The sequence below is a fragment of the Alosa alosa genome, chromosome 23, assembly GCF_017589495.1.
Source record: "Alosa alosa isolate M-15738 ecotype Scorff River chromosome 23, AALO_Geno_1.1, whole genome shotgun sequence".
NCBI classification, from domain to species: Eukaryota; Metazoa; Chordata; class Actinopteri; order Clupeiformes; family Clupeidae; genus Alosa; species Alosa alosa.
Window position 1 is genome coordinate 23,589,370 of NC_063211.1, and position 26,557 is coordinate 23,615,926.

The 26,557-nt window shown below is 43.4% G+C and overlaps 1 protein-coding gene across 1 annotated transcript; it reads left to right on the forward strand.

Annotated features, from left to right (window-relative positions):
* Nucleotides 1-243: 243 nt before the first annotated feature.
* On the forward strand, nt 244-10,198 carry slitrk6 (SLIT and NTRK-like family, member 6). Its single transcript, XM_048234211.1, has 2 exons — nt 244-701; nt 6,608-10,198. The coding sequence occupies exon 2, from the start codon at nt 6,625-6,627 to the stop codon at nt 9,130-9,132; it is 2,508 nt and encodes an 835-aa protein (XP_048090168.1). The 5' UTR covers nt 244-701; nt 6,608-6,624; the 3' UTR covers nt 9,133-10,198.
* Nucleotides 10,199-26,557: the final 16,359 nt, after the last annotated feature.

A 26,557-nucleotide genomic window follows, 5' to 3' on the forward strand; every position in this document is an offset into this window, starting at 1 on the left:
GTGCAAATAAGACCAACTTTATCCACGTTCATTAATCAGTCAAAATAATGAATATTAGCTTAAAAGACAAAAAAACGCGTGAAAGCTAGGGGACACGGTTACTTGGTGTGATAGGTTTGTGTCTTCACTCCTGGTAAATTAGCCACTGTGTGTGTGTGGAAGGAGGAGCCGAGACGAACACAGGGGGGAGCGCTCCGTGGTGCGAGAGCACGCACATCGACAGGGGCTAATGGACAGAGGCAGAAGCCAAGAAGTCTCTGTTTCCACGTCTGCCTAACCTAGTAGCTGTTGGCAGTCTCTCGGCTTGTCAAGTGAAAGGAAGTGGACAGACGCAGGACCGCTTCTGAATATCAATGCTGAACTGGAGCACTAAATATCCGGAGCTTACGGGGATAAACTATAAGTGAGGTCAAATTTTCACAACGCACACAGCTCGGGTGAAGATAAGTGAATTGTTCGGATCGGAAGGAGGACATTTGGATAGTTTGACACCAGGAGAATGTATGCGACTTTTTCCTACTGTGTGATGCTTAGCGCGCACGCGGGCATTTCTGGCTATGGTTATCTTTGAAGACGGAGGACCGCAAAGAACTTTCTTTATTTTGGCTTGTTCATGCGGTTTTTGAAATGCACCATATCGTTTGTGGTCTTCCAAGCAATCTCTGGATTAACTACTGACTCTCTGTGGCGCAGCGCATTGGGTAAGTGCCCCTTACGAGTAAAGTCAGTCAACCTCGAGGGCTTGAAATGATTACTTATCAGCTGTATTTGGACCTGTATCTATGCTTGCATCTCATACTACACATGACTAGAACAATACCCCGAAACTAGCGATAAGGGCTAAAATAAGCTCATCCAAGCATGACCATATAGCCTATGCGTCTCAGAAAGCCGGATATGTCAAGGCTCGCAGTTTGACGCGTGTGAAGGTTTCTCTCTCATGCAACTACTTGCCGATAGTCTGTCAGGAAATTTTCAACAACATTTTTCAAGGCTACCTCAAAATCGGTACTCCAAAAGTTAAACTGCATGTTTTGCGTTTGAGAATGTACAGAATGTAAAACGTGCATTTTAGCCTGCCAGTAATGATTGCGCCATGGTTTCAGTACAAGTACAGGTAAAAAAAGAAAACTTGAACATGAAGACATGAAGTGGCCCTTAGGGAGTGATTTAACTTAATTACAAAAGACTGCGTCCTAATCAAGAATAAGCCCAACTTCATGACTTAATTGCATGAGGATATTGTTAAACGTTATTTCTCTTGGGTGTGCTTCAAATGTATACATGTATGACTGAGTGAGCAATCATGTACTCATGGGTTAAGCCTTTCTTGTATGTTCACAAAATCTATTAAACTGAAATGCAAAGCTGCAAGTGTACATTATCTCCCTGCCTCTCTCTTACTCACTCTCACACACACACACACACACACACACATACACACTCGCTCACTCTCTCTCTCTCTCACACACACACACACACACAAACAAACACAAGAAGACTACTGCACATCACCGTAACTTAAATACTGTAAACATATTTGCTTCTAGCAGATCTTCTACACACTTTCATAGCAGAAAAAGAAAAGAACAAACTACTGCAAATAAAGTAATAAGCAAGCTTAATATAATTGTATTTTGTATGCTTTAATAATGGATATGTTGGGCATTATGATGTCAGCCTTGACAGCTCTCAGGTAGTCTCAGGGTTACCCAAGAGGCATTTTCAGCACAACTCTTCCTCCCTGGCATTTTCAGGGTTAAACAGGAGTGGTGTGACCTTCCTCTGTAAATGCACAAGAGGGATGGAGTTTCCCTGGAGAGTGCGACCAAGGGTGTTTTTATTTGGATTTGCCTTTTTCCCTCCCTTCTGTCTCCTTCTCAAGGAATGCACACACTCTTTTGGGTTTAGTGGCATCCCCTCAGGGCAAGGACATCATTTTCTGCCCACAGCGCGGGGCATATTGTCACACACTAATTGGCCAGGGAACATTGCAGGGGCCATCTGCAGAGCTCCGATTAGTGCATGACATAATTGAGCATCGCTGATTTGCCCTCTCTTTTTGCCCCCTTGGTCTGCTTTTGCATAGCCCAGCTGCCTGCCAACCCCTCCCCTGTCCCCTAGACCCTCAGCCCCCAAGGCTGCAGTTTACCCCCATAACCCCCCACCCTGGTGCACCGCAGAACAACCATCAGCTGACTGCTGTAGGTTACCTTCTTCTGCAGACTGCCTGCCTATTTGCCTGCCTCTGACACAATATGAGTGAAAGTGAGAGAGAGGCAGTGTTGTTTGTTTAACTCGCACACACGCACACAAGAGGGCCTGTTTGGATTAACACACATAAGGTGTGTTCTGTTGAGTTTGGCGGTTTTGATAATGATGTACTCTCTGCTGCTGTTGTGGGATTTCTTCTCTTCTTTGACTTTTTTTTTTAGTGCTTCTCAAGGGCAAGAGCGTGCCAGGCTATCATTAGAAAACAGTATGTATTCGATGAAAAGCCTGATTACAGACATCAAAGGAGTTTCTCAGAGTCACGTCTTGAAGAAAGTAATCTTCACCTTTGTCATGAAGCCGCACATCTATGATCTCGGATTCTTGGCATAGATCAATGTTGTGAAATAGCTCTTTTAAGTGCAGTGAATGGACCATGAAATATAATTGTTTTTTCTGGTTCACAATACATTATTGTCTGTGTCAGTGTGAAATGAATGCAATTTACAATAGGTTGTAATGCCACAGATAGTTGTTTTGAAAGTTTGTTTTGTTATGGGGTAAGGTAAGGATGTGCCAATGAAAGATGTAGACATGATTTCAATTTGTCAGATTAATTGCTTGCCTGAATTTGCCCGTCATGGTATCATCTGGCCTCCAGGTGAAGGCGGTGGGCCTGTCGAACCTGCCTGCCACTTTGTCTCCCCCTCGTGCAATTTACCTCAATGGCTGCCTCTACAGTACGACAAGGCTTTAACAAGTCATGTGTCTTTCATTATTTAAAGGTCTCTTATTTCAGCACATGCGACACTGTAGCCAAAGACCTTATCAAACAACCTTTTAAAAGGCTTCCCGTGCTGAGGGAATACATTTATTTAGGCCTGGGAATGGAGCAACGGTGGTGGTGGTGCTGCGCCTCTCAAAGTCGGCAAATGTGAAAAAAGACATTAGAGGAGGAGAGGAGACGGGACAAGAGATGTTCAATGGCGGGATAGATGGGGGAGGAGGGGGGTTCAAGCCCCCCACACACACACACCCCCAGTTGCTTCATGGGATTGATTTGCAAAGAGAGGTGCATCTGCTGTCTGCAGAACGTCTGTCCCGCGCAGCAGCATATTTGATGTCATCCGGCAGTTCTGACAGCTAATTCCTGTGAAATCATCACGCCACATTTGTCTAGCGGAGCGTCGGAGGAAGGCACGCCGGCTTAATCCCGGTCGCCTCCCCGCAGAAGGTCCGTGCCCACTGTAGTCAGCCTATTATTAGCACGTCCATGTGATGAGTGGAAAACCCAAAGTCCCTCCAGTGGTGGATGCTGTGCGCTGCGCTTAATATTCCCTCTCGATATTCTCTCTTCTTTTACATTTCATGTTTTCTTTTGTCTTTTCTTTTCTCTTTTGGTCACGGTCAGTATTCATTGGGTCATTTAGGGGTCTGGGTTCATTGCATAAATCTTTAAATAGGAGATCATCTGTGCACGGTATAATGTCCGCATGAGTGGACATGGGCTTTGTGGGAGCTGGTTTTCGCAGCTGACAGGTTCTGATGTAACAGTCTGCCTGTTATTGTCTCCTCTGCGTCTGTTAAATGCGTGCGATGGTTGGCCATGATTACCTCGATGATGCATAATGGAGAGTGTTCGAAATTTCCCTCCCCCCCAGGGATATGAGCTGCTTGTCTTGCAGTCCCTTGTCATGTCAGTCGAACCCTTTCACCGTTTCCTGAAATATTCTTCCTCATGAAGCCAATTAAATTATAACGCTCTTTCGGTGGGCTAATTTGCAATGGCTGACCTTCTTGAGGTGACTCCAATGACAAGACAAAGTTGTTTAGTGGCGTGCGTAGTAATTGTGAGGAAAACCTCATTGCCAGCCAGTTCATTCGCTTGTTTCACTTCAACGTAATATTGTGATTTGGCAAGGTTACATGCTCATTCAAGAGAGCGAAGCTCACTAATCATCTGCTTAGAATAGCACTCTATTGCAGTGACTCTCATTTGGGGGAGAAAAAAAGATACATTTGCATAGCCACAGAGCTCTGCACAACTCTTATGAAAGTGACAAAAAGTGGGCATTCTACAGTAGGTAAAAGTGGGAATGCGTTATCCTCATAAACTCACTGTTGAAACAAGAGCAGTTAGGTGACTGCAGACCCTATTGTCCCTATTGTCAGTATTAAAGACAAAGTGAAACTTAATGTCTTCATTCAGATAATCATGCAGGAGCCTCTACATTGTCTGATCATTTGGAGTAAATCCATTTTTAAGTTATGTGTGAGCACAGACACACACACACACACACACACACACACACACACACACACACACACACACACACACACACACACACACACACACACACAGATGGACTATCTGACAGACAGGGTAAGGTTAATAATGCTATTTTAATTGTCATTCCAGCAATCTTACATATATCGACAGCAAGTCACGCTAAAACGAACAAGAGTACTAATCCATCATGTGTCGCTGTCACTTCTACAGAACTAGTGTCGGACGGGGAAATTCCTTTGCTTTTTGTCCTCTGTGATTAGTCAACGTGTGCTGTCGTCACAGCGACAGCTCACTGATAACGGGGTATCAATGATGCAGAGGTGTAGGCATCTGTGATGGATGTCCTCACTGTCTCCCCTGGGGCAAGTCAGCTGCACCCTAACATGACATGCTTAACAGTCACTTCTCGTGTGTCCAAAAAAGAATAGAAAGAAAGAGAAGAAGAGAAGAGGGGTTAGAGAAGTGGAACAGTGGTAACTGGTTTTGAATAGAGCTCAGTGTGCTGGGCATTTGATGTGCTGCAGAAATGGCCATGAGTCACAGTGTGTAGACTATACTAGATTACGGACCCTTCCAGGCCATGACCGTCGCGTCTTCAATTTAATCTGCTTTTCACGCGTTGTCAAAGAACGCTCACACGTTCAGCGACACTCTCTTGGCTCTCCTTACCTCTTCTATCCTCTTTCTTCTATCCCCTCTTTCTTCTCTGCTTTCCGCTAAACCATGATCACTTACTAGCGCAGTAAATGCTTGTTGATCAGTTAGCCCTTTTGCCAGCATGCATGAGAGGGCAATTCCAAGCTCCACTGGCTTCTGATGGAGCTGGAGACTCTTCTCTGTAAGTCACACATCGGCCTGAAAATAGGAGGAGGGATTTGTTATCTCCCAGCGGTTGTCAGCTAGAGTGAGATGTAGCCGTTCATTTGTCATTTCTTTCCTGTGGACGTGTGAAATTATACTCGTGTGTGTGACAGAGTGTGTGTGTGTGTGTGTGTGTGTGTGTGTGTGTGTGTGTGTATGTGTGTGTGTGAGTGTGTGTGTGTGTATGTGTGTGTGTGTGTGTGTGTGTGTATGTGTGTGTGTGTGACAGAGTGTGTGTGTGTGTGTATGGTGTGTGTGTGTGTCTGTGTGTGTCTATGTGTGTGTGTGTGACAGAGTGTGTGTGTGTGTGTATGGTGTGTGTGTGTGTGTCTATGTGTGTGTGTGTGACAGAGTGTGTGTGTGTGTGTATGGTGTGTGTGTGTGTGTCTATGTGTGTGTTTGTCAGTGTTTTTATGTGCCTTGTTCATCTCATTTTATTTACCGAAGCTGGTTTCAGCTGAAAGCAGTGAATAAGGGAACTTTGATAAGTGTCATCTTTCAACATAAGCGTTGCCCAGAGCTGTCACTGTATGATCCCACCAGCTGTCAGATGATGAACGCGACCTATCAATGTTTGATTTCAGAGGGGAAATCAATCTGAACAAGCCATGCTGCAACATCTTCCTTGCCACCAAACTGTCTCCTGTTCCCGAGAATTAAGAAATAGAGCCTTAGAGGACCTTTTCTTATTTATGATAACAGTGAAAATACAATATACAAACACGAGCACTGCACGGAACAAATGACACCCACTTGTTTCAGTAAAAAACAGATTATAGCACATTCAAAAATGTGCTTGTTTATGTATAAACCATTCTTCTTTTTCAACAGTGCATTCCAAGGACTATAAACTCTGTCACTTATTCCACAGATTTGTCAGATTCAGCAGTGCAGGTTGAGTGAGCTGAATGTTAGATTTTGCCCACACTGTTTTGATATGCAGTAGTTGAAATTAAATGAGTCTAATTTAAGCACATAGAGGCAGAAGGGAGTGGGTGTGGTGAATCATTGTGTCTTTGTGTGTTGAAAGGGTACCCATAATTATCACTCAATAAAAATATTATCAGTGTGTACTGTATACTGTCTTATGGCTATTCCATCCCAGATGCAGACATTTTATAAAGCATACAATGTGTTTGTTTCTTTTTTTGTATCCACTGTCCTTTCCTTGTTGAAAATGTTGTTTACAGCATTGAGTGAATTCATTTATTTCTCTCACACTGCTTGTCTTTCTTCTGTCCACAGACACATAAGAGAGAAAAATGCTGGCCTGCGTTCTGCTTCTCTGCTCAGTTTTCGTCCTTGCCAGTTCTCAAGACGTCGGGGCCTCTGTGACCACAACGGGTGGATCTTGCGGGTCGCTGTGTTCCTGTGAAGAGCGCGACGGAGTTTTATATATGAACTGCGAGAAGAGAAACATTAGCAGGATATCGCAAATCAAAGTGCCATCCACTTTGCCTTTCCATTTGAATCTGTACAGAAACGACCTAGTGGAGTTGCAGGCCGAGGACATGGACAACTTCAAGAATGCGATCACATTGCACCTGGGCGGCAATAGCATTCAGGAGCTGGAGCCAGGAGTGTTCGCCGCCCTGGGCTCCCTGAAGAAACTGCACATCAACAGCAATTTCCTGGTCATGCTGCGGGAGGACACATTTCAGGGCCTGGTGAATTTGGAGTACCTCCAGGCGGACACAAACTCCATCCAAGTGGTGGAGCCAGGGGCCTTCAGCAAGCTCGTCCGCCTCAAAGTCCTGATCCTCAACGACAACGCCATCGAGTTCCTTCCCGCCAACATCTTCCGCTTCGTGCCCCTGACCCACTTGGACCTCCGCGGCAACCGCTTGCAGACGCTGCCCTACGTCGGCTTCCTGGAGCACATCGGACGCATCATGGAGCTGCTGCTGGAGGACAACGACTGGGTGTGCGACTGCGAGATCCTCTACCTGAAGATCTGGATCGAGAACATGCGCTCGCAGTCGTCCATTGGCGAAGTGGTGTGCAGTAACCCGCTCCACCTCCGGGGGAACATTTTGACGAAAGTGAAACGCGACGTGCTGTGCCCGTCTCACGCGGACATCAACCTTGAAGAGCCATCCAAGTCCCTTGATATGGTGGTGACACCATCGTCTAAAGTAGCCCAAATACCTGAGGCCAAAGATGACGCAAAGATTCCAACACCAGCTCAAGTTCCCGAGATGTCTTGCATCCCCCAGTGTTCCTGTCACAATCATCCCATCGCGGGGTTTTTAATCCACTGTCAAGACAGAGGCATCCAAAGGATATCTGATCTTGGAGTACTTCAACAAAGCCCCACCAAACTTGTTCTGACTGGAAACATGATACAAAGGCTCTTGAAGTATGACTTTGTTACATATGATAGCCTAGAACTGCTAAACTTGGCAAACAACCAAATTGATTACGTTGAGAATGAGACATTCCTGAGTTTGAGTAATTTAAAGAAATTATATCTGAATGGCAACAGAATAGAGAAATTGACCCCAACTATGTTTGTTGGCCTCCACAACCTTGAGTACCTTTATTTGGAATATAATATGATTAAAGACATTCAACCAGGCACGTTCAATCCACTGCCAAATCTGAAACTGCTGTCCATAAATAACAACCAGTTAAGCACACTTCCTGCACAGATCTTCCGGAATGTTCCCCTTACGAAACTAAACCTTCGGAAGAATCTGTTCATGCACCTGTCTGTGAGCAATGTGCTCGACCAACTTGATGCCCTCGAGCAGATTTACCTCGAGGACAACCCATGGGACTGCAGCTGTGACTTAGTCAGCCTCAAGCAATGGGTCGAGAAACTGGACAAGGATACGATCATAGGCACCATCCTGTGCCAAACGCCCAAGAAGGCGGCCAAGGCCGATCTTAGGACCCTAAGGACCGAGGTCTTGTGCCCGGGCCTGGTCACTTACTACTCCTTGCCTACGGATACAGACAGCATCCAGACAACCATTGCACCAAACGGCCAAGCTCAGGGGTTCTTCAACTCCCTGATGGACACCGTTCCCCTGTCGGTGTTGATCCTGAGCCTCCTCGTCCTCTTCTTGACGGTCATCTTCTGTGCGGCCGGCGTGGCCGTGTTTGTGCTGCACCGGCGCCGCCGGCGGACCAAGAAGAAGCAGGCGGAGGAGCAGCCGCGCGAGAGCAGCCCCATCCACCTCCACTACAGCATGTATGGCCAGAAGACCACGCACCACGTGGCCGCCCCGCGCCACAGCACCGGCATGTACGACGAGACCTCGCACAGCCCCGTCATCCAGGTGTGCCGCAACCCCACCTACTGCGCCCAGCACAAGGACTACGAGTCAGAGCACGAGTACGACCAGGACGACGCCAAGCACCACCTGTGCCACAGCATCCTGGACAAGGAGAGCCACTCGCCGCTGAGCGGCGGTGGGGGGCCGCCCCACCTCAAGTTCAAGGCGTGGACGGAGTACCCGACCGAGTTCGTGACCCTGGGGGACACGAGCGCTCTGTACAAGAACGTCCTGGAGAGGGAGCGGGAGCTGCAGCAGCTGAGCATCACGGAGTACCTCAGGAAGAACATCTCCCAGCTGCAGCCAGGGCTGGACATGCAGGTCCCCGGGCACCACAAGGAGCTCAAGCTCATGGAGACGCTCATGTACACCCGGCCCAGGAAGGTCATGGTGGAGCAGACTAAAAACGAGTACTTTGAACTCAAAGCGAACCTTCACACGGAGCCCGACTACTTGGAAGTACTGGAGCACCAAACAGCTTTCAAGTGAGGTAATGACAAAGAAAATAAGTCAAGGAAATGTGTAAAATATATAGAGAAAAAAATCTAATTTCTTGGTTTCATGTTTAACACTCCAAGTGCCTTCTCTAAATTATTCTGCGGTAAAACTGTACTACCTGAAAGTTCTTGACATTTTGTTTTCAGCTTGGCAACTTATGCTGAGCCACACAGGGCAGACACAATGTTTAATTTATTGTTGTTCTTCTCCTTCAGAGAGTGCACTGCTCCCAAGGGACACTTAGCCCTAATACCTGTCTGTGTTAGCCCAGCAAGTAGATACATGGTGTCATCACATTCTACTTATGGCAAGGGTCCAGTTTTCCATGCACTCTTCCTGGGCACCTCTTTACAAGTTTTTTTTTTAACGTTTAGCCATAATGCGCATGTGCCACGTGCCACATAGTTTATAGAATTCCAACCGTCATGCAGATGTGTAAAACCTCATTGCTGAGCTCATTCATTTGGCTTATTCATGAACAAGTTGCATTGTCCTCATGGTTTTTCTGTTGCTTTTATACTTAGTGGTTGGTCTGCAGAGTCTATTTATTTTTCAGTAACGGCTGAAAGAAAGACACTTATTTTATAAAAAGATTCTGATTTTTTCCCCTAACAGCTCTGTGTAATTATGATAAGAACATTGCAACTCTCAGAAATGTCATTTTGAAGACAGTGCATGACAATCAAATGTCCTTTTAAAGAAAATATATCAGTTTTCCTTTTGAAAATACCTTTGAAGGATCATTACTGGTTTGTATTGATAATGCTTATTATGATGATTTTGCATATACAAAGCTATCTGACAGTTTTCTCACAGCATGGGTCCTATCCAGGATGTATTTTCACATCATTATTTGGTTTGCAAAAGCCAAGTATATTCAGCCTTGAAAATGTTGTACTGTACATGTAAGAGCACCATAGCTTTATTTTGTACCAGTGTAGATTTTAAAACTATTTATTCTGTACATACTTGTATATACAATCACATTTATATGTTTGTGTGCCTTTAACGTGGTACAGATGAATTCTTGAGAAACTGTAAATAAAGATTTACTATATTGAGTGTGACACACCTTTTACTGTCTGTAAGTGATTATGGTAGGTGTGAGTCTGTGAGATATGATTACAGTAAGCTGGGGACATATATAGCACTCTATATAGCACTCTTCAAACCCTAGAAAGCATCTTGTCTTCAGTTGCCACATTATATCATTACCAGATGGATATTCACACTCATTTTGTGTCATGTCATGAAGAAGGTATATAAGTCCTGCGTGTCAGCATCACATGTTGGACCCTGACAGCTTGCCAGAGCAAGAGAATGGCATGTCAAGCACCTCTGGATACAGTCATGCGAACCACCATCCAACCATCAGCCACCCCTCCACCCCAGCAACACCACCTCCTCCCCTTCCGCTCCACCCCAGCCGCGCTCCGCTTTTTTTCCGCTGGCATTCTTAATTACCACTCAACAATGAGTGCTAAGATAATTCCTCCCCTTCCACTTCACAGTATTCTTATCCTCCCCATCACTTAAGTGGCTGCTGGGTCCTCCACCACCATGCTTTGAGCAGGAATAATTGATGTGTTTTGAACTGAACTTCATGGTCGCCTGTGCAGAGGTTAAAATAAAGGTTTAAATAAAAGGCTAGCAGGGGTTAGCATCTGACACCCTCCACCCACCTACCCGAGAGGAGTGGGAAATGGATGTCTAGAATTGTCGAGAAATCCATTCTGACGTGCCGTGTGACACAAGCGAAGCAAAGTGCAAAACAATGTTCACTTTCAGGAAATGCTTTCCTAATTTGCAGTGTGTAAATGACAGTATCTGCTTAATATTTTAGCATGGAGAAGGACAAAGCTCAGAATGCACATCTTTGAAATACTTATCAGGGGTATTTCTGTATGAAAATAAGAGCCAAGGGCTACAGAGCACTTCAGTTTGTACTTCAGATATTATGCTACAACGCACCAAGATTCAGTGATTCCATATTACGGAAAGAGTTGCAGGACTCTTTCTGTTCTTCTTTGTCTCGCCCACTCTCCTCAGCGCACAACGGTCAAATTTGTGGATCCGTCTCTTCAAGTTCTGCTACAGTGCCTCAAGATCCTGTATCCAAACAAGGAAAGCGGGTTGAGGGGAAACTTTTTTTGTCTGTTATTTAGGTCATTAGTGGGGAATTTGAGATATTTGACACTAATTTGACTAATGCTCCACAGTTTGTGAAGTCATGCACTGTGGAAGTGTAAAGGTTCTGGGTTTTGTTTTATTTCATTCGGAGATGAGATGTCAAAGAAGGTTCTGTAATTTATTTAGCGGCGGACTGCGCTGATAATAGATTTGGAATGTTTTTCTTGTCTTAAAAATAGTAACTATCACCTGGCTTTGATAGATTTCATGATTACAGGCTTTTTTCAACACAATCCTGGCTGCAACTTCTGGAACACAAATACTGTTTCAAATTGTAAGCATATGAACATAAAAGATTTATAGAGGACAGTGGATAGTCATCACAATATATTTTCTGTTATGTGCTTATACAACTATATACAGCTATGCAGTTTTCTTTTTGAATACATATAATAATGGTAGATTATCATCCATCTTAATTTATAGATGTATTCTACTAGTAGATAGCTATAGCTGATGCTCTTTGGAAAGTGTTTAACTGATAGCACAGCATGTAGCCACTTTGGCTGTATGCTGGTGAATTGCATGTGCTTCTGCATAACATGGTCTACTGCTAACATTATCGCTACTAACATGCTGCCCTGCAAAACATCTCTCTCTCTCTCTCTCTCTCTCTCTATCTATCTATCTCTCTGTCCCTTGTGCTTTCAACTTTGTAAGCTGGTAAGCATATGTTGCTGTGAAATTGTACTTTTGCAGATCATCTTAAATCCCAGATCAGAGAGGTCCCTCTGTTTTTGGCTGGTGTTTAAGGCACAGAACACTGAAGGATGACCAGAGCCCAAGCTGTAGATAGGTCTCCATTTAGGTCCAGATAGGTCTCCATTTAGGTCCAGATAGGTCTTCATTTATGTCCAGATAGGTCTCCATTGATGTCCAGATAGGTCTCCATTGTTTCACATGCTGAAAGATTAATTAATTAGTCAAAAAACTACAAACTTCTATGGAGAGATTCTAACTTTGGGGGACACTTGGTTTACTCTGTTAACAGTATCACAAGATCCAGTGTGCTAGACCAAAATAGCACTTTCTCTGTGGTTAATGAAAATCCCTTTAAACGCATAAAAGAGGCCTATAAAGGAGCTGTTATCCTAATATTATTTCTGTGGTCAAGATCTGTGGACATATAATAGTTTAATAGTGCGGTTGTGTTGAGGATAGTGTTGGGACTGTGGTTTTGCCTTCTTGTGCTACTGTACTCAGAAAAGATGTTACAGTAATTAGCAAAGCAAGTGTGGGAGACATCCTTCATAATTCATTGCCTGTTCTGTCTCGAGGTCATACAATTGACAAAAACATTGAAGCTCTGGTGATTGTGTTTCATCTCTGCGTCAATAGGACCAAAAATGTATCTTTTTTTCTGGATGACTGCTCTCATTTCACATCCAGGGGGTCTTTCAACTTTCAATTATTGATTGTGTCTAATCCACATGTTGTTCATTTTATTAGGTGCTTTAACAGTAAACTACTGTGGGGTGGCCACCTAAAGTGTTTTGCAGAACACAATCACATTACAACCTCTGCCACAAGGAAGTTGCATAAATTTGTCATGATCTTTGTAATGAGAGCGTGTGGTATGCCAAAAGGGCTTCGGATTTGCTTGTGGTGGTTTCATTTGCAAAACTTTGTGGTGGTTTCAAGTTGTTTCTTTTGCTACCATACCTTCAAAGTTTAACATCATTTAAGAATCTGGTAACAGACCAGTTTAGGAACACTGTGCAAATGTCAGTTTTCAACAAGGGAAAGGTGCACCAAATATTTTGTGTTGAATTTTTTCTTTGCATCACAATACCATACATGCCGATCGACACAAACCCATGAAAAACTAGCAGGATTTCATGTGTCCTGTAACTCAAAAGACAACCATGAGGATTCAACTGTGACTAAACTCTATAGTGTACTTATGTGCTGGGACACAATGCAAGGCACGGATTAGTGAGGCGGGGGGGTTGGAATCTATATCTTAGCGTACGCTTGATCGATCCTGCCGTTCAGGAGTAAAATAGACTCGAGTGTTCTGTAATAATACAAGCAGAGCATAATGGCCCGCATAATTACACTTTTCATTCTACGCGACTCAAAAGCTGTGCACGCGCTTGCATCAGAAAATAGGCCGGCAAAAGATTCCTTTCTTGTCGTTGATGATGTCACTGAATGTTTTATGGCCTTGCCCGTCATGCCACTTTCTCTGCCAATTCCCCTTTCGTCCATTGATCAAAGTCACGCCAAGCCAGCATGCAATGTATCTTTTTTTCTCTCTCTCTCTCTTCAGTCAGTGGTGTGTTTTTTGTCTTCAAAAAGATGGTGTGCCAACCAGGCTGGGCAGCATTTGGGCATCCTCTGAATCTATGGCCATATTGTGGACTCTAAAAAAGGAGAGAGGGCCGAGAGCATGTTGGTCTGTTCCGCTGCTAATCAGGCGCCTTGAACTGTCGGCCCTCTCCTCGGGCTACTCCCACAGACACTCTTGTGCCTCAATTAGGAGTCCTTTTATGCTCTAAAACTTGTTGCATGTTATTAAAACTTGTTTCAAGTTGCTATTCTGTCATTCTGCTATCATGCATTTCTTGTCTATGTGTCATGACATTGTCAATCTCAATTGGTCTTATTTTTTTCTGTATTAAAATGTTATGTTGAATGACAGATGGGTGTTTATTCTTCACTGCTGCCAATCCTTTGTGGCATCTATTATTTTTGGAATGAGGCTCTAGGTGCTTCTTTCATGGAGAGGAACTTTTTGACCTTTAGCGTTAATTGAAAAGCATTCTTTTATCATGCGATCAGCACTGAAGCTCGTCCTCGGCTTTCAGAGACAGTCAGCTGCACGTCTCGCCTAAAGGTTATCTGCGAATTCATCACCCCCTGTTATGTTCTCAGAATTTAAACACAGCGTCCTCTCAGACAGTTGATACTTTTTTTTATTCAGAAATGTTAAATCCCAGTTACTCTGAAGTTTTGTCAGCAGCTAAAACCTGACACCCAGGCCTCCCGTGAAGTATTAGCAAGTTAGCTGCTGCTTGTGTGGAGTCGTCGGCCTCCTTCGTCGGGATGTGCTCTTGGAACGCGTGCAGCTCGGAGCTGATGTGTCCCTGCTGTATCCCTCCGACGTGCAAAGTCAAAACAATTAAGTCATTTTTTTCCCCTCTCCCCCCACTCTCCTTCCCTCCATACCAAAGTGAGAATGCAACTCTTCACAGTTTCCCTCTTGAGAGAGACAGACAGGAAGAGAAAGCAAGTACGAAAAAAAGAGGCGAAGCTGGCTGTCCTACCCCTGTGCTGTCCAAATGCGCTCTAGAGTACCACAGTCTTAATTGATGTCGTCTCTCCCACTGCCTGGAGCTAATGTAAACACAGGCCAGACAAGTGTTACCTTCCCTGCCTTCAGTGGCTGACTGGGGGAGGGGGGTGCAAAGGGGGAGAGGGTGGGGTGCAACTCCTCGTGTCAGTTGGCTTGTTTAGAAATGGTCCATACTAATCTAGCCTCATTCCCAAAATGTTAGGACCACACAGATTGCTACTCATAAGCACATGCACACACACAAACACAGTGACACAAACACACACAGAGTGACACACACACACACACACACACACACACACACACACACACACACACACACACACACACACACACACCGCCTACACCTACACATGCACACTCACACGCTCACACACAGAGTGCATGCACTCTCTCCCATGACTCTCTTTTTGATTTATTATTTTGTTGTATTTTATTTAATTTATTTCATTTCCTCCACTGACCTGTGCGGTTGTTTGGGAGAGCAGTGCGAGTGCTGATAAGGAAGTGCAGCATGACTGCATTACCGGGCTGCAGTGCCTCACAGGCACACAGCTCACTGGAGCCAAACAAGCCCATGCTCAGTTTAATGCCTCAGGGAGGAAAAGAGCAAAAGAGAGGGAGAGATAGAGAAAGACAGGAAGAGAGATGGACAAAGAGAGAGAGAGAGAGAGAGAGAGAGAAAAAAAAACAGAGAGAGAATTTGTGTGTGTGACAGGGAGAAAGACAGAAAGAGAGGTGTAGAGTAAGAAAAAGAGAGAGATGCAGGGAAGGAGAGATACTGTACAGACAGAGTTTCAAACAATAGATGGTGGTCAGGGGGGGGAGAGGGTGGGGCGCAACTCCTCGTGTCAGTTGGCTTGTTTAGAAATGGTCCATACTAATCTAGCCTCATTCCCAAAATGTTAGGACCACACAGATTGCTACTCATAAGCACATGCACACACACAAACACAGTGACACAAACACACACAGAGACACAAACACACACACACACACACACACACACACACACACACACACACACACACACACACACACACACACACCTACACCTACACATGCACACTCACACGCTCACAAACAGAGTGCATGCACTCTCTCCCATGACTCTCTTTTTGATTTATTATTTTGTTGTATTTTATTTTATTTATTTAATTTCCTCCACTGACCTGTGCGGTTGTTTGGGAGAGCAGTGCGAGTGCTGATAAGGAAGTGCAGCATGACTGCATTACCGGGCTGCAGTGCCTCACAGGCACACAGCTCACTGGAGCCAAACAAGCCCATGCTCAGTTTAATGCCTCAGGGAGGAAAAGAGCAAAAGAGAGGGAGAGATAGAGAACGACAGGAAGAGAGATGGACAAAGAGAGAGAGAGAGAGAGAGAGAGAGAGAGAAAAAAACAGAGAGAGAATTTGTGTGTGTGACAGGGAGAAAGACAGAAAGAGAGGTGTAGAGTAAGAAAAAGAGAGAGATGCAGGGAAGGAGAGATACTGTACAGACAGAGAGAGAGAGAGAGAAAGGTTTCAACATTAAATAAAAAAGGGAGGAAGCAGAAGAGGAGAGTGGTGGGCGTAGGTGAAGGGGACTCTGATAAGCTGGGGCTGCTGTCACCCATCTGTGTGGCTCTCTGTCTCTGGGCACACAGCAGGGGGGAGAGAGGGTGGGCGCTCTGACAGCAGTGGGTACAGCGGGAGTGGGCACCAGCAGCACAACCCACACACACACACACACACACACACCTCACACACACACCTCACACACACACACACACACCTCACACACACACACACACACCACACACACACACACACACACACACACACACACACCTCAGACACACACACACACACACACACACACACACACACACCCATCCCACACACACACCCATCCCACACTCTGTTATGCACATCGGAGGCCCCACCACCACTACTGCTACAGTGTCTGCTTAGTCACACACCGATTACACCCTCCACACACACACACACACACACACACACACACACACACACACACACACACACACACACACCTTGTACCCCTCCAGCTCCTGCACCTCCACCCCGAGCTATTTTTAGCTGCCTCACTGCACCTCTGAAATGATCTTCAGCCACGTTGCTCAATTGGGCAGACTAGATAATGCCGTAGCCCTGTCTCGCCAGCCTCCCCTCCTCCCTGCACCCTCCCTCATTGCCCGTCTCACCCCTGCCCATCAGTGCGCTCCTCACAAAGTTTGATGGGAACAAAATCAATTCCCCTTGAATTTATGTAATCATGCGAGTGGATGTACTTCATGACCCTCGACTGACTGGCCTCGTTTAGCTCCTACCAGACTCCGCTCTCCATCTCTGTCTCTCATTCTCTCACATATTTGTCATTTATTTATTTCTCTCTCTTTCTCTCTCTCTCTCTCTCTTTCTCTGTCACTTCTTCTGTATCTGTGGCCAATGGAGTCCTCCCTGTCCTGTGCTGTCAGGGAGAGCGATGATGTGTGGATCAAGGATCGCTTTACCGCTATTGTGTGCTTTTTTTTCTCTCCTTTCTTTCTTTGCTCCATCTGTCACTCATGAGCTGTCGGCAGCGTCGTTTTACACATCAGCCACCTGGCTGTGAACTTTGGCTGCTCTGCTCAGAAACAAACATTGTGGGTTTTGTGTTTTGACACGGTTGGAGCAGCAGCACAGGAGAACATGAATGTGACTTTGAACTCAACTCTGGTCTCCACATTCACGTTGTAATGAAGGGCACCATATGGATTTGTGTGCATGAGCAAACAACACAATGTACTTGGCATTCCAAATAAACAAACATGTAAATAAATAAATAGACTAATGAAATATTTATGGGTAAGGCTATTTGCACCCCTGGTACAATTAGCAGTGTATGCTATTCGTACCCTGGTGCAATAAGAAGTGAATTCTATTAAGTACCCTGGTTTTTACAACAATGTGTCCTATTAGTACCCCGTCTGGTACAAATATCAATGTATGCTATTAATTGCCCGGTGCACACAGCAATGTGTTCTATTAGTACCTTGTCTGGAACAAATATCAGTGTATGCTATTTGCACCCCTGTGCATTTAATCTGGCATATTGATCACAATGTAATAATATATTTTTTTAAAAACAAGCAACATGTTTTTTTGTTGTTACATAACAGAGTGTGAATAGCTCAGCTGTGTAATCACTCTGAATAAGGTATGCTGTTTGCATCAATGTACAGTTAGAAGTGGATGCTATTCGTACCCAGGTGTTTATTGTACTGCATGCTATTTACACCCTGGTGCATGAACTAGCTAATTGTTGCAATCAAAACTTCCGTTTGAGAACCGATTTCTTATTCAAATTGCGCGCCTTCTCTCCAGAGACGTTGGTACACATGCACACTCACTCCGCCAAAATGCATCATACGGGAATCGCACCCCGGTCTCCCGCGTGCCAGCTCTTGCCTGTGACCACTTGTCTACTCTGACAAGAAGTTGAGGTTTGAAGGTAAACTTATAGTTTATAGGCCTGAACGTCATATTCACGAAATTTCTGTTAGCTAACAAACTGACAGTTGTATGTGTTCTCTGAACAAAGATTATGAAAATAAAACACAACTTTTCCATCTGAACTTTAATTTGAACAGATATTAGTGCTGAAACCGTTCAGAATTCTTCCCTTTCTGCTGACAGAAAAATAATAGGCCATGTTTTTTGAACGCGAGCAACATGTTTTGTTGTTATGTAACAGGGTGTGAATAGCCCAGTTGTGTGGCCAAGGCTATTCGTACCAGGGGTACGAATAGACACTCCGAATATGCGAATATTTATTGTTGATGTAATGGCCTCCTATATGCAAAAAAATCCTCCTCCAAATTTGGCTGTTCAAATGCTCTAATAACAAAGGTCCCTATTTCAACCCATAAACACATAACACGCTGTCTAATGAGGATGTCTAATTCTGTCAGCTGTAGGTGGGCGTTCTGTTACGCAGGTGTGTCTAGAATAACACAAATGGCAGCCGCGGTTCTGGCGTAGAACAAAGACACAGACCCCCTTGGGGCAACTTGCGCTTAAGCAAGGTCAAAAAACAGAGAGAGAGCAAGGAAAAAATCACTGTTTTCACAGAAACCATGACACGCACACCAAGAGCACGTTTTCACAGAAGGACAGCGTCATGCGTGAAGAATGAGGGCTGAAGATGGAGGATAGCATGTGCATGTGTAGACTTGTGTGCCTGCAATGTGATGATCTGGTCATTAACCACAAGTTAGCACTGCATATTACTGTAATAAGGTTAAAGAAGTGGCCATATGCTGGATCAACATTAATTACACTAATTACTCTATTAAAGACATAAACACGCAGAAAAATGTACTGTTCAAGAGACCCTGAGGACCGTTGACGTCATATCACTCTTATCTTACACAAGGGAAATCCATTCACATAGCACTTCCTACTACCATACAAGATGACTAATATGGGGAGGTCAGAGCAAAATGCTGAATACACATTCTGCATGTCAGTAAATGAAATTGAAATTACATTAAATATACATATATTTCTCATATTCATTCCTTCAAAGATGTGACAGATTTATGAGGAGTTTGTTACTGGACTGAGCAAGTTTTAACAAGCTAGGCAAAGATTATTCAGAAACAAGCAGTTTTTCCCCCTTTCCATTTGCTTGAATAAATTGTGGAGAGTTCAGTGATTATTCAAGTGGAAAAGCTACATTCGCAGAGCTGCTGGATTTGGAATGCATTGAAAAGAGAGAACATGATCAACATTTGTGTGTGTGTGTGTGTGTGTGTGTGAGAGAGAGAGAGAGAGAGAGAGAGAGAGAGAGAGAGAGAGAGAGAGATCCAGTTAGTGAACCTTACATAAAAAACGGTGTATATCCTGTGTATAAAGGGTGAAATGTTCCCATCATGGCCTTCTGCATGAAACATGTTCCTGTGCTACATCTTGTGTACCACTGCACACACATGGTGGCGGGCAGCAATGACAGGGCAGTCACCGCTAACCCATCACTGGCCAGGGACTGTATCTTGGCACGTGATTAAATAGAAGCTACAGTATACACATCAGTCACTGACTCAGAGGTCTCCTACCGTGTGATTTTATGCATATTATGCTATGGATCTGCAAAGACCGGAAGGCATTGGGGAGCATGTGTGTGAGTGTGTGTGTGTGTGTGTGTGTGTGTGTGTGTGTGTGTGTGTGTGTGTGAGAGAGAGAGAGAGAGAGAGAGAGAGTGTGACTGCAACCAATAGGGCCCTTATGCATGAAATGTGTGCAACACGCTATCAGAAAACCATCCCCATGTTCTGCTAACACATGCCAGACTATATTGGCTACTTGTCCTATAAGATAAAGCATAGCTGAGCCAATGTGTTATTCTTCATGCGTATTTCACACGTACTGTGACATTGAACGATAAAGACAAATAAAAAGGATATGAATGAATAGTAATTGGACTATTAAACTAACATATTTTGATATTCTACAATACCGTGGCCATTGTTCATGATGAGAAATATGAATCACATATATCCACACATAATGTTCAACCAAATGCAATTGATATGAATACTGGTTCCATATTTCTATCTTGGAGTAAATGTAATTGCGTGGAACATCAGGAGTACTAGTACGAAATAACACAACTCCAGTGAATGTTTGATGTGGCAAGTAGCCAGCAAATCAAAGAATCTGTCAAAACCTGTGTAAATATGTCAAGTCTACAGTGGATCAAATTATATTTAAAAAAAGCACATATCTGTGAGGGATTTAAACTTATTATAAGGACAAACATCCAAGACTATTTAACATTTTACAAAACAAGGGATACAAAAGCAAAACATATTTGGCATAGTGTACTGTGGTAATTTTGCATTTGAACCTTCCTGTGCATTTGTCCCATATACCGTACATGCTACATATTTTTTTGCAGATCATTGCCTATAATATAAAGGCTTACTGTGAACAACCTGTCCTCTTTCATGCGCTTTCAATCGCTGCACGAAGATCAAAGTCTCCAATTTGCCAAGTGAGTTCAAGCTCCACAGCTCTACAGCAGGACCTTGCATCCCCTGACCAAGCCTCGCCAGCTTCTCGCCCATCTCGGGTTCCATCCAGTATGGTGGCAGATGACTGCCATTGCCACGCTGTGCAAATTGGAGTTGGAGAGCTCCATCCTCTGACCACCCAACCCTCAAAAGTGTACCTGGCAGCTATCTCCACCTGCCACTCAAGCTGGTCTTACCTCCCGCTTCCTAAAAGGTGCACGCTACCTTAGACCGCTCTAAGGTTCTAACAAGATGGGAGAAATGGTGCAGGGCGCTGTAACGTATGCAATTTTGGGTGTACCGGGACCCTGTGGGCCCATATGAGCAACCTGGAAAGGCATCTCTATTGAACAGATCTGCTTAAGAGCAAGATGGGCTCCAGATGACACCTTCAGATGACAACTTTGTGCCAGTGAGTGTACAGGACAACCATTCAGTAGTACTCGTCAGTGTTTTGCGTTTGCTACATCGTCAACTTGTGCTCACAGTACCAACCATGTCTGCGCTACACTCTGGTTATTTTTTTTCTTAAAACCTATTTATAAAGAAGTAAAGCTGAGACCAACTTTTAATATGGAAAAACGGCAACTCTTGAGATAAGAGTCCCGTTGCTATGGTTGATTTCAACTCTCATGCACAGGCTTGCTTGCAGTTACCTCAGTGATTAACTGCTGAGTGACAGGCCAGTGCTGGGGAGTAGACATGCTCTACATGATACCGCAAAGGACGAGAGATAAAGAAATAAAATAAAGATGAAACAATACCGTTTCATCAGAAAATAATAAAACAGTTACAGAATCCACTACGGATTGACACAGTATCTTTGCAAAGTTTTTAAAATGCATCTCTGCATCTGACACATAGACAGAACATAATTTAATTTGATCAACAATAAAATATAGGCCTACATTTAGTTTAGATTTCAACAATGAAAGGTTTTGGCTATTATTGGTAACATTATTGCTCAATTATTTCCTCACGACTGAGACCTCATGTAAGTGACACTGCTCATGCATTCAAAACATAGTGCCATGGAATGATTCAAACTGTTGCTTTCCGAACTTTTGTGAATTTGTCTTCTAAACTACTTCTAAGCTCTCCCAGAGCTATACTTTTAGAACTAATATGCTTTGTGAATTGCTTTTAGAACTAATAAGCTTTGTGAATTGCTTTTAGAACTAATATGCTTTGTGAGTCTTAAAGTCACTTGGTGTTTTGAGTTTCTCTTAAATTCATCAGTAAGGAGCTACTGTTAGCCTTAAGATTATTTGTGAATACAGGTCCTGACCAACCAATCCTTGCACTACTACACTACCTTTCCCAGTGAGCAAACAATGGATTCAATTTGGTCATATTAACAGATTGAACTGCACCAACGCCTTCATACTGTAAATTGCTACCATTTCTAAGCGGAATCCTGCTGCAGTTCTGTAATAGGTGTTTCACTACAGCTACGTAACTGAGAGCCATTTGGGGGCTTTTTTCTAAAATGAGAGGTTGTCTGCATATCAAGTGTCACATTCAAAAATAACACTCTGCAGAGAAAAGTGGTGGCACGGCCACCCAAATTGCCTTAGTCACCCGACGTGCACCCTGTTATCAATAGTGCTTGTGTTACGTAATGACACCATGTGTTTCAGGGCTGTCACGGACTATGTTTCTAATGGGCCTCAAGAACATCACCCCTCATTCAGCCACCGAGGACTGAAACCCAGTGACAGCGTGCAGCTTTCTCCCCCATTGGAAAGACTGGCCCATGGCTGAATAATTCTGGCCTAGCCTTTATTCCATCACATGAATTTTCACACCACCTCTCTCTGTTTTTCTTATCAATCTCTCTCTCTCTTTTTTCTCTCTCAATGTTTTCCTTTTACATAATCTAAGTAGTTCTTTCTCATCATATCTGTCTTTTTTCTCTCACCGTCCCTCTGTCTTCCTCTGACTCTTGTGATTTCTGCCCCTGTCTCTCCCCCTTCCTTACATTGCATTCATATTTTTATGACACTCTCCAACTGAAAAGTGAGCAAAGTCATATCATGGGAGGGATTCTGTCTCCCAAAAACAGACAATGAGGTCATTTACACCTGTAGGGTCTGTCAAAAAAGAGTATAGCTGCATTGCTTTGTCAGATGACACTGAATGACAGGTTGTGTCTCAGGGTACTGAGCCAAGAATCCACACATCAAACATCCCTCTTCACATAACAAGGATGACATACAGGAGGCTCACAGGAACGAAACAGAGGTTTACAGAAACAAATTTCAAGGTGTCCACACAAAAAAGTCATGCACTGTGTATAATGTAAGAGACCTTTTTAACTACTTTTCAGGTATTAGATTTACTGAACAATTACAAATTAGATTAGTGATGTGGTTTCTTTATTAGTAAATTGGTTTATTTTATTAGAACATCTTTCCACATTCCTGTTTGGACTTTACACTATTTTTGGAATATTCTTTGATTGAGGAGTAGAGGGATAAGTCATACAGACTGTTGACAGAGTTTTTCATGTCATGGTTCGAAGACCATTTAGCTTGTGAAATGAAAACAAAACGTTTTCAACAATGTCTTCCATGTTTGGTTCAATACTGTTAAATTGTTGAAAAGACATTTTCTTGGTCGGCCTGAAAAATCTTTTGCAAGCCTTTGAGACAGACCAGCCACTGGACACATTGCTTTGATTGCCTTACAAGCTGGACACCATTGTTTTACAGTTGTACGTTTTGGCCATCAAACGTGGCTTCTCAAAAGAGAATGGGAAAAATCTTGCATCATATCAGGTGCTGCATTTCTTGTGGGCAAACTTAAATGGAGAAGTGCCCTGTTCCAAATTAGGCTTGATATATCCATGGCAACCAACCACACTTGGACAGAGGAGAACAGCTCATCTCTTTGCTCTTGGATATGTTTGTACCCTCCAGGGTGACAAAAACAGTAATGTGCATCCATTTGAATCTGAGCAGTAAGCTAGTAAAACTAGGGACCGACACGTTTCAGAATAAAGAGAATATAATACTTGGCTTGAGCCTTTGAACATGTTTTCAAGTATTATCCTAGATTTGATATTACATTTATCATATTGTCATGGAACAAGGGGCATTAACAGATCATCACTGATGTGCTCCCACACCAAACCAATGGCAATAAAGTCTATATTATATAACCTGTACTGTACTGTATACCCAGTGATCAAAGCTATACTAGGGATTTTATTGAAAATGTGTTATGCATATAGCATATAGAAGTATTGTACAGCTCAGTTCTGAATTTCAAGCAAGTGAACATGAAAGCACATGTGAGCATGGGTAACCATGCCTGAGATGTTCAAGACAACTGGGAGTGGAATTTGCAAGAGGCTTTAGAGAATTACTGGACTATATACACACGTATTCAAACAGTACAGTCTATTGGTTGAGCAACATTCAGTGTAGCAGTGTAGCTGGCTCCAGCTGAGTCATCATCAATATGAATTATAATTATTCCTAACCTTACTTACTTACTTGTTTAATCATTATTGAGACCTGATTTGCTCCTATACAAGTAAATACCATGGTTATCTTGTTATATATTGTTAATGTTTTGCCAACAAATATTGAGTTTATTTTACTGTTTTATTATTTATTTTTTAGATATACTATTATTTGGATGCTGTCTGCAACCTTGAAACCCCTCTACAGTTCAACATATCCCAACGTAACTGAAGCAGCCCTTATGGAGAAGAGAGTCCTAACCTCTAGAGAGAAGAATTTATACAACTTGAAAAGAAAGTGGAGGCATTTGAGAACTGTGTGTGTGTGTGTGTGTGTGTGTGTGTGTGGCAGTCTCAATTGCCCTTGCATGTTTTGAGCAGGGACAGGAGGAATGGCGTGTCCTTTCGTATAAACGTACACAGTCAAGGAGCTGTAAATATTTTAAGATGATGCTCCTCCACTTTGGGTTTCATGGGGTATTAACGGAGCCGGACCTGGTGTGTCGCTTGGGGGTTACAGCCAGGGTAAACATCTGTTATTTATTTATGCAGCATAAAGGATTTTTTGCACCCTTTTCTTTCATTTCATTTTTTTTCTGTCCGTTTCAAGGACAACTTTTATCTGCCTGGCTTAGTGAGAAGTTTATACTTTTTACCTGGAAATAATTAGTGAATGTGAAGAATGTTAATGTAACTCTGAACAGTGTATGTACAGTCTAAATAAATAATTTGTATTAAAGAGTATTAAAGAGATACATACAACTTTATTGCAGTAAATGTACTGCTCATGCTTTTGTAATTCCCTGATAGGAATTTTATAATAAGATTTATATTTACATTTGCAATATCTTATCATGACATTTTATGTTGTTGTAAATCAGGAGAGCTCTCTCTCTCTCTCTCTCTCTCTCTCTCTCTCTGTGTGTGTGTGTGTGTGTGTGTGTGTGTGTGTGTGTGTCTCTCTCTCTCTGTGGTGAGTCCTGTGACTGAAAAAGCAAAGGGATGGTTGACTTTCCGTGACCTGGAAGAGATTACGGCAACACACACGGCGTGGAGTGTGGAGGAAGGAGCTCAGATTGTTGTGGTGGAGATCTAAGGCCAGTCGGTGACCAGATGTCCACAGAGAAATCTCTGTGCTCAATTACCTTTGGGCATCTGGAAACCACACACTCGCACACTTCTTCCTTTTCTTCCTGGCGTGCTGTCTTTTCCATCTCTCTAAATCTCTTTCTTGGAGTGTGTGTGTGTGTCTGTGTGTGTGTGTGTGTGTGTGTGTGTGTGTGTGTTTGTGTGTGTGTGTGTGTGTGTACGTAAGCGCTTTTCATCCAAGCCATCAAGCAATCAAGCCAAAGAATAAGGGCATGTTAAGCACCAAATGGACCATTATCTTATGTAAGATGTTGTGTTATATGTGTAATGCTTGATATGTCAGGTTATCATTTCTATTCCAAAATGTAAGTGAAGGTTTGGAGAGCATAATCTAATTATCAAATGCAAATTGTTTATACAACACAAGTGGAACTTTATCATGTACGTCCTGATAGGACAATCTGATTACAGGGAATTTGTTCCACAACCATTATTAGGCCAATAATTCAATTACCCTCTTGATATTATCTGATTATAAACTGTGAATATCTTTTTTTGACCACTCCACTAGCAGACATACACTTCTATGGCAAGATTAAAAGAGCCCTAAAAATAAGAGACAGCCTTGGAGCGACCATGTCCTGCTTCTTCTCCTTGGGCTGGGAGATGAAATAAATACTGTAATATCGCAGTCGAAGGAGATTAGATCTCTGTGTGATGATCGCCAGAGAGGCCCAAGAAGTAAACTCATCCCAAAGAAAGTTTACAGTGGCCCAGATAGCACAGGTAGCCTGTCACGGCAATCTAAATAAGAACCAGTGGAGGCAGGTCTGCCTGCACGAGCTGAAGTGTCTCATTTGCTGAGAGCGCAAACAATTTGAAACCAGGGAAGGGGGGTGTCGAAATCACAGTGCAAAAGGCGGCTTCAGAAAAATGAGCTCCCAGGCTCCTCAGCTCATGCTTCCTGAGTCATGTATGTATTGAATTTCAACCTTGAAAAACTTGTCAAAATCCGTCTCCCTTGTATTTACCTCCAAAAGGGTCACATTTGTGTCTCTTTGCCTTCTTTGCCAGTGTTTGGACTGAGAGGAAGCTTGTGAGGCCCTTGCCCTGAAAAGACACTTCAACTCCCTGGAAATGACAAACGCAAGTCAATGAGCTTGTTTCTCATCTTGAGGTCCTTTTCCACCGTGATGAATTATCGGAAAGCTTCGGAGAGGAGACTTGCTCCAAGCATGTTATTGACCCTATATACCCAAACATCTTGCTCTCATGCCTCCCTGAATATGGGACAAGGTCCTTTTGTTTATTCTT

What these genes read in the sequence shown, in the direction of transcription:
- slitrk6 (XM_048234211.1), top strand. Translation starts at nt 6,625, where the DNA reads ATGCTGGCCTGCGTTCTGCTTCTCTGCTCAGTTTTCGTCCTTGCCAGT.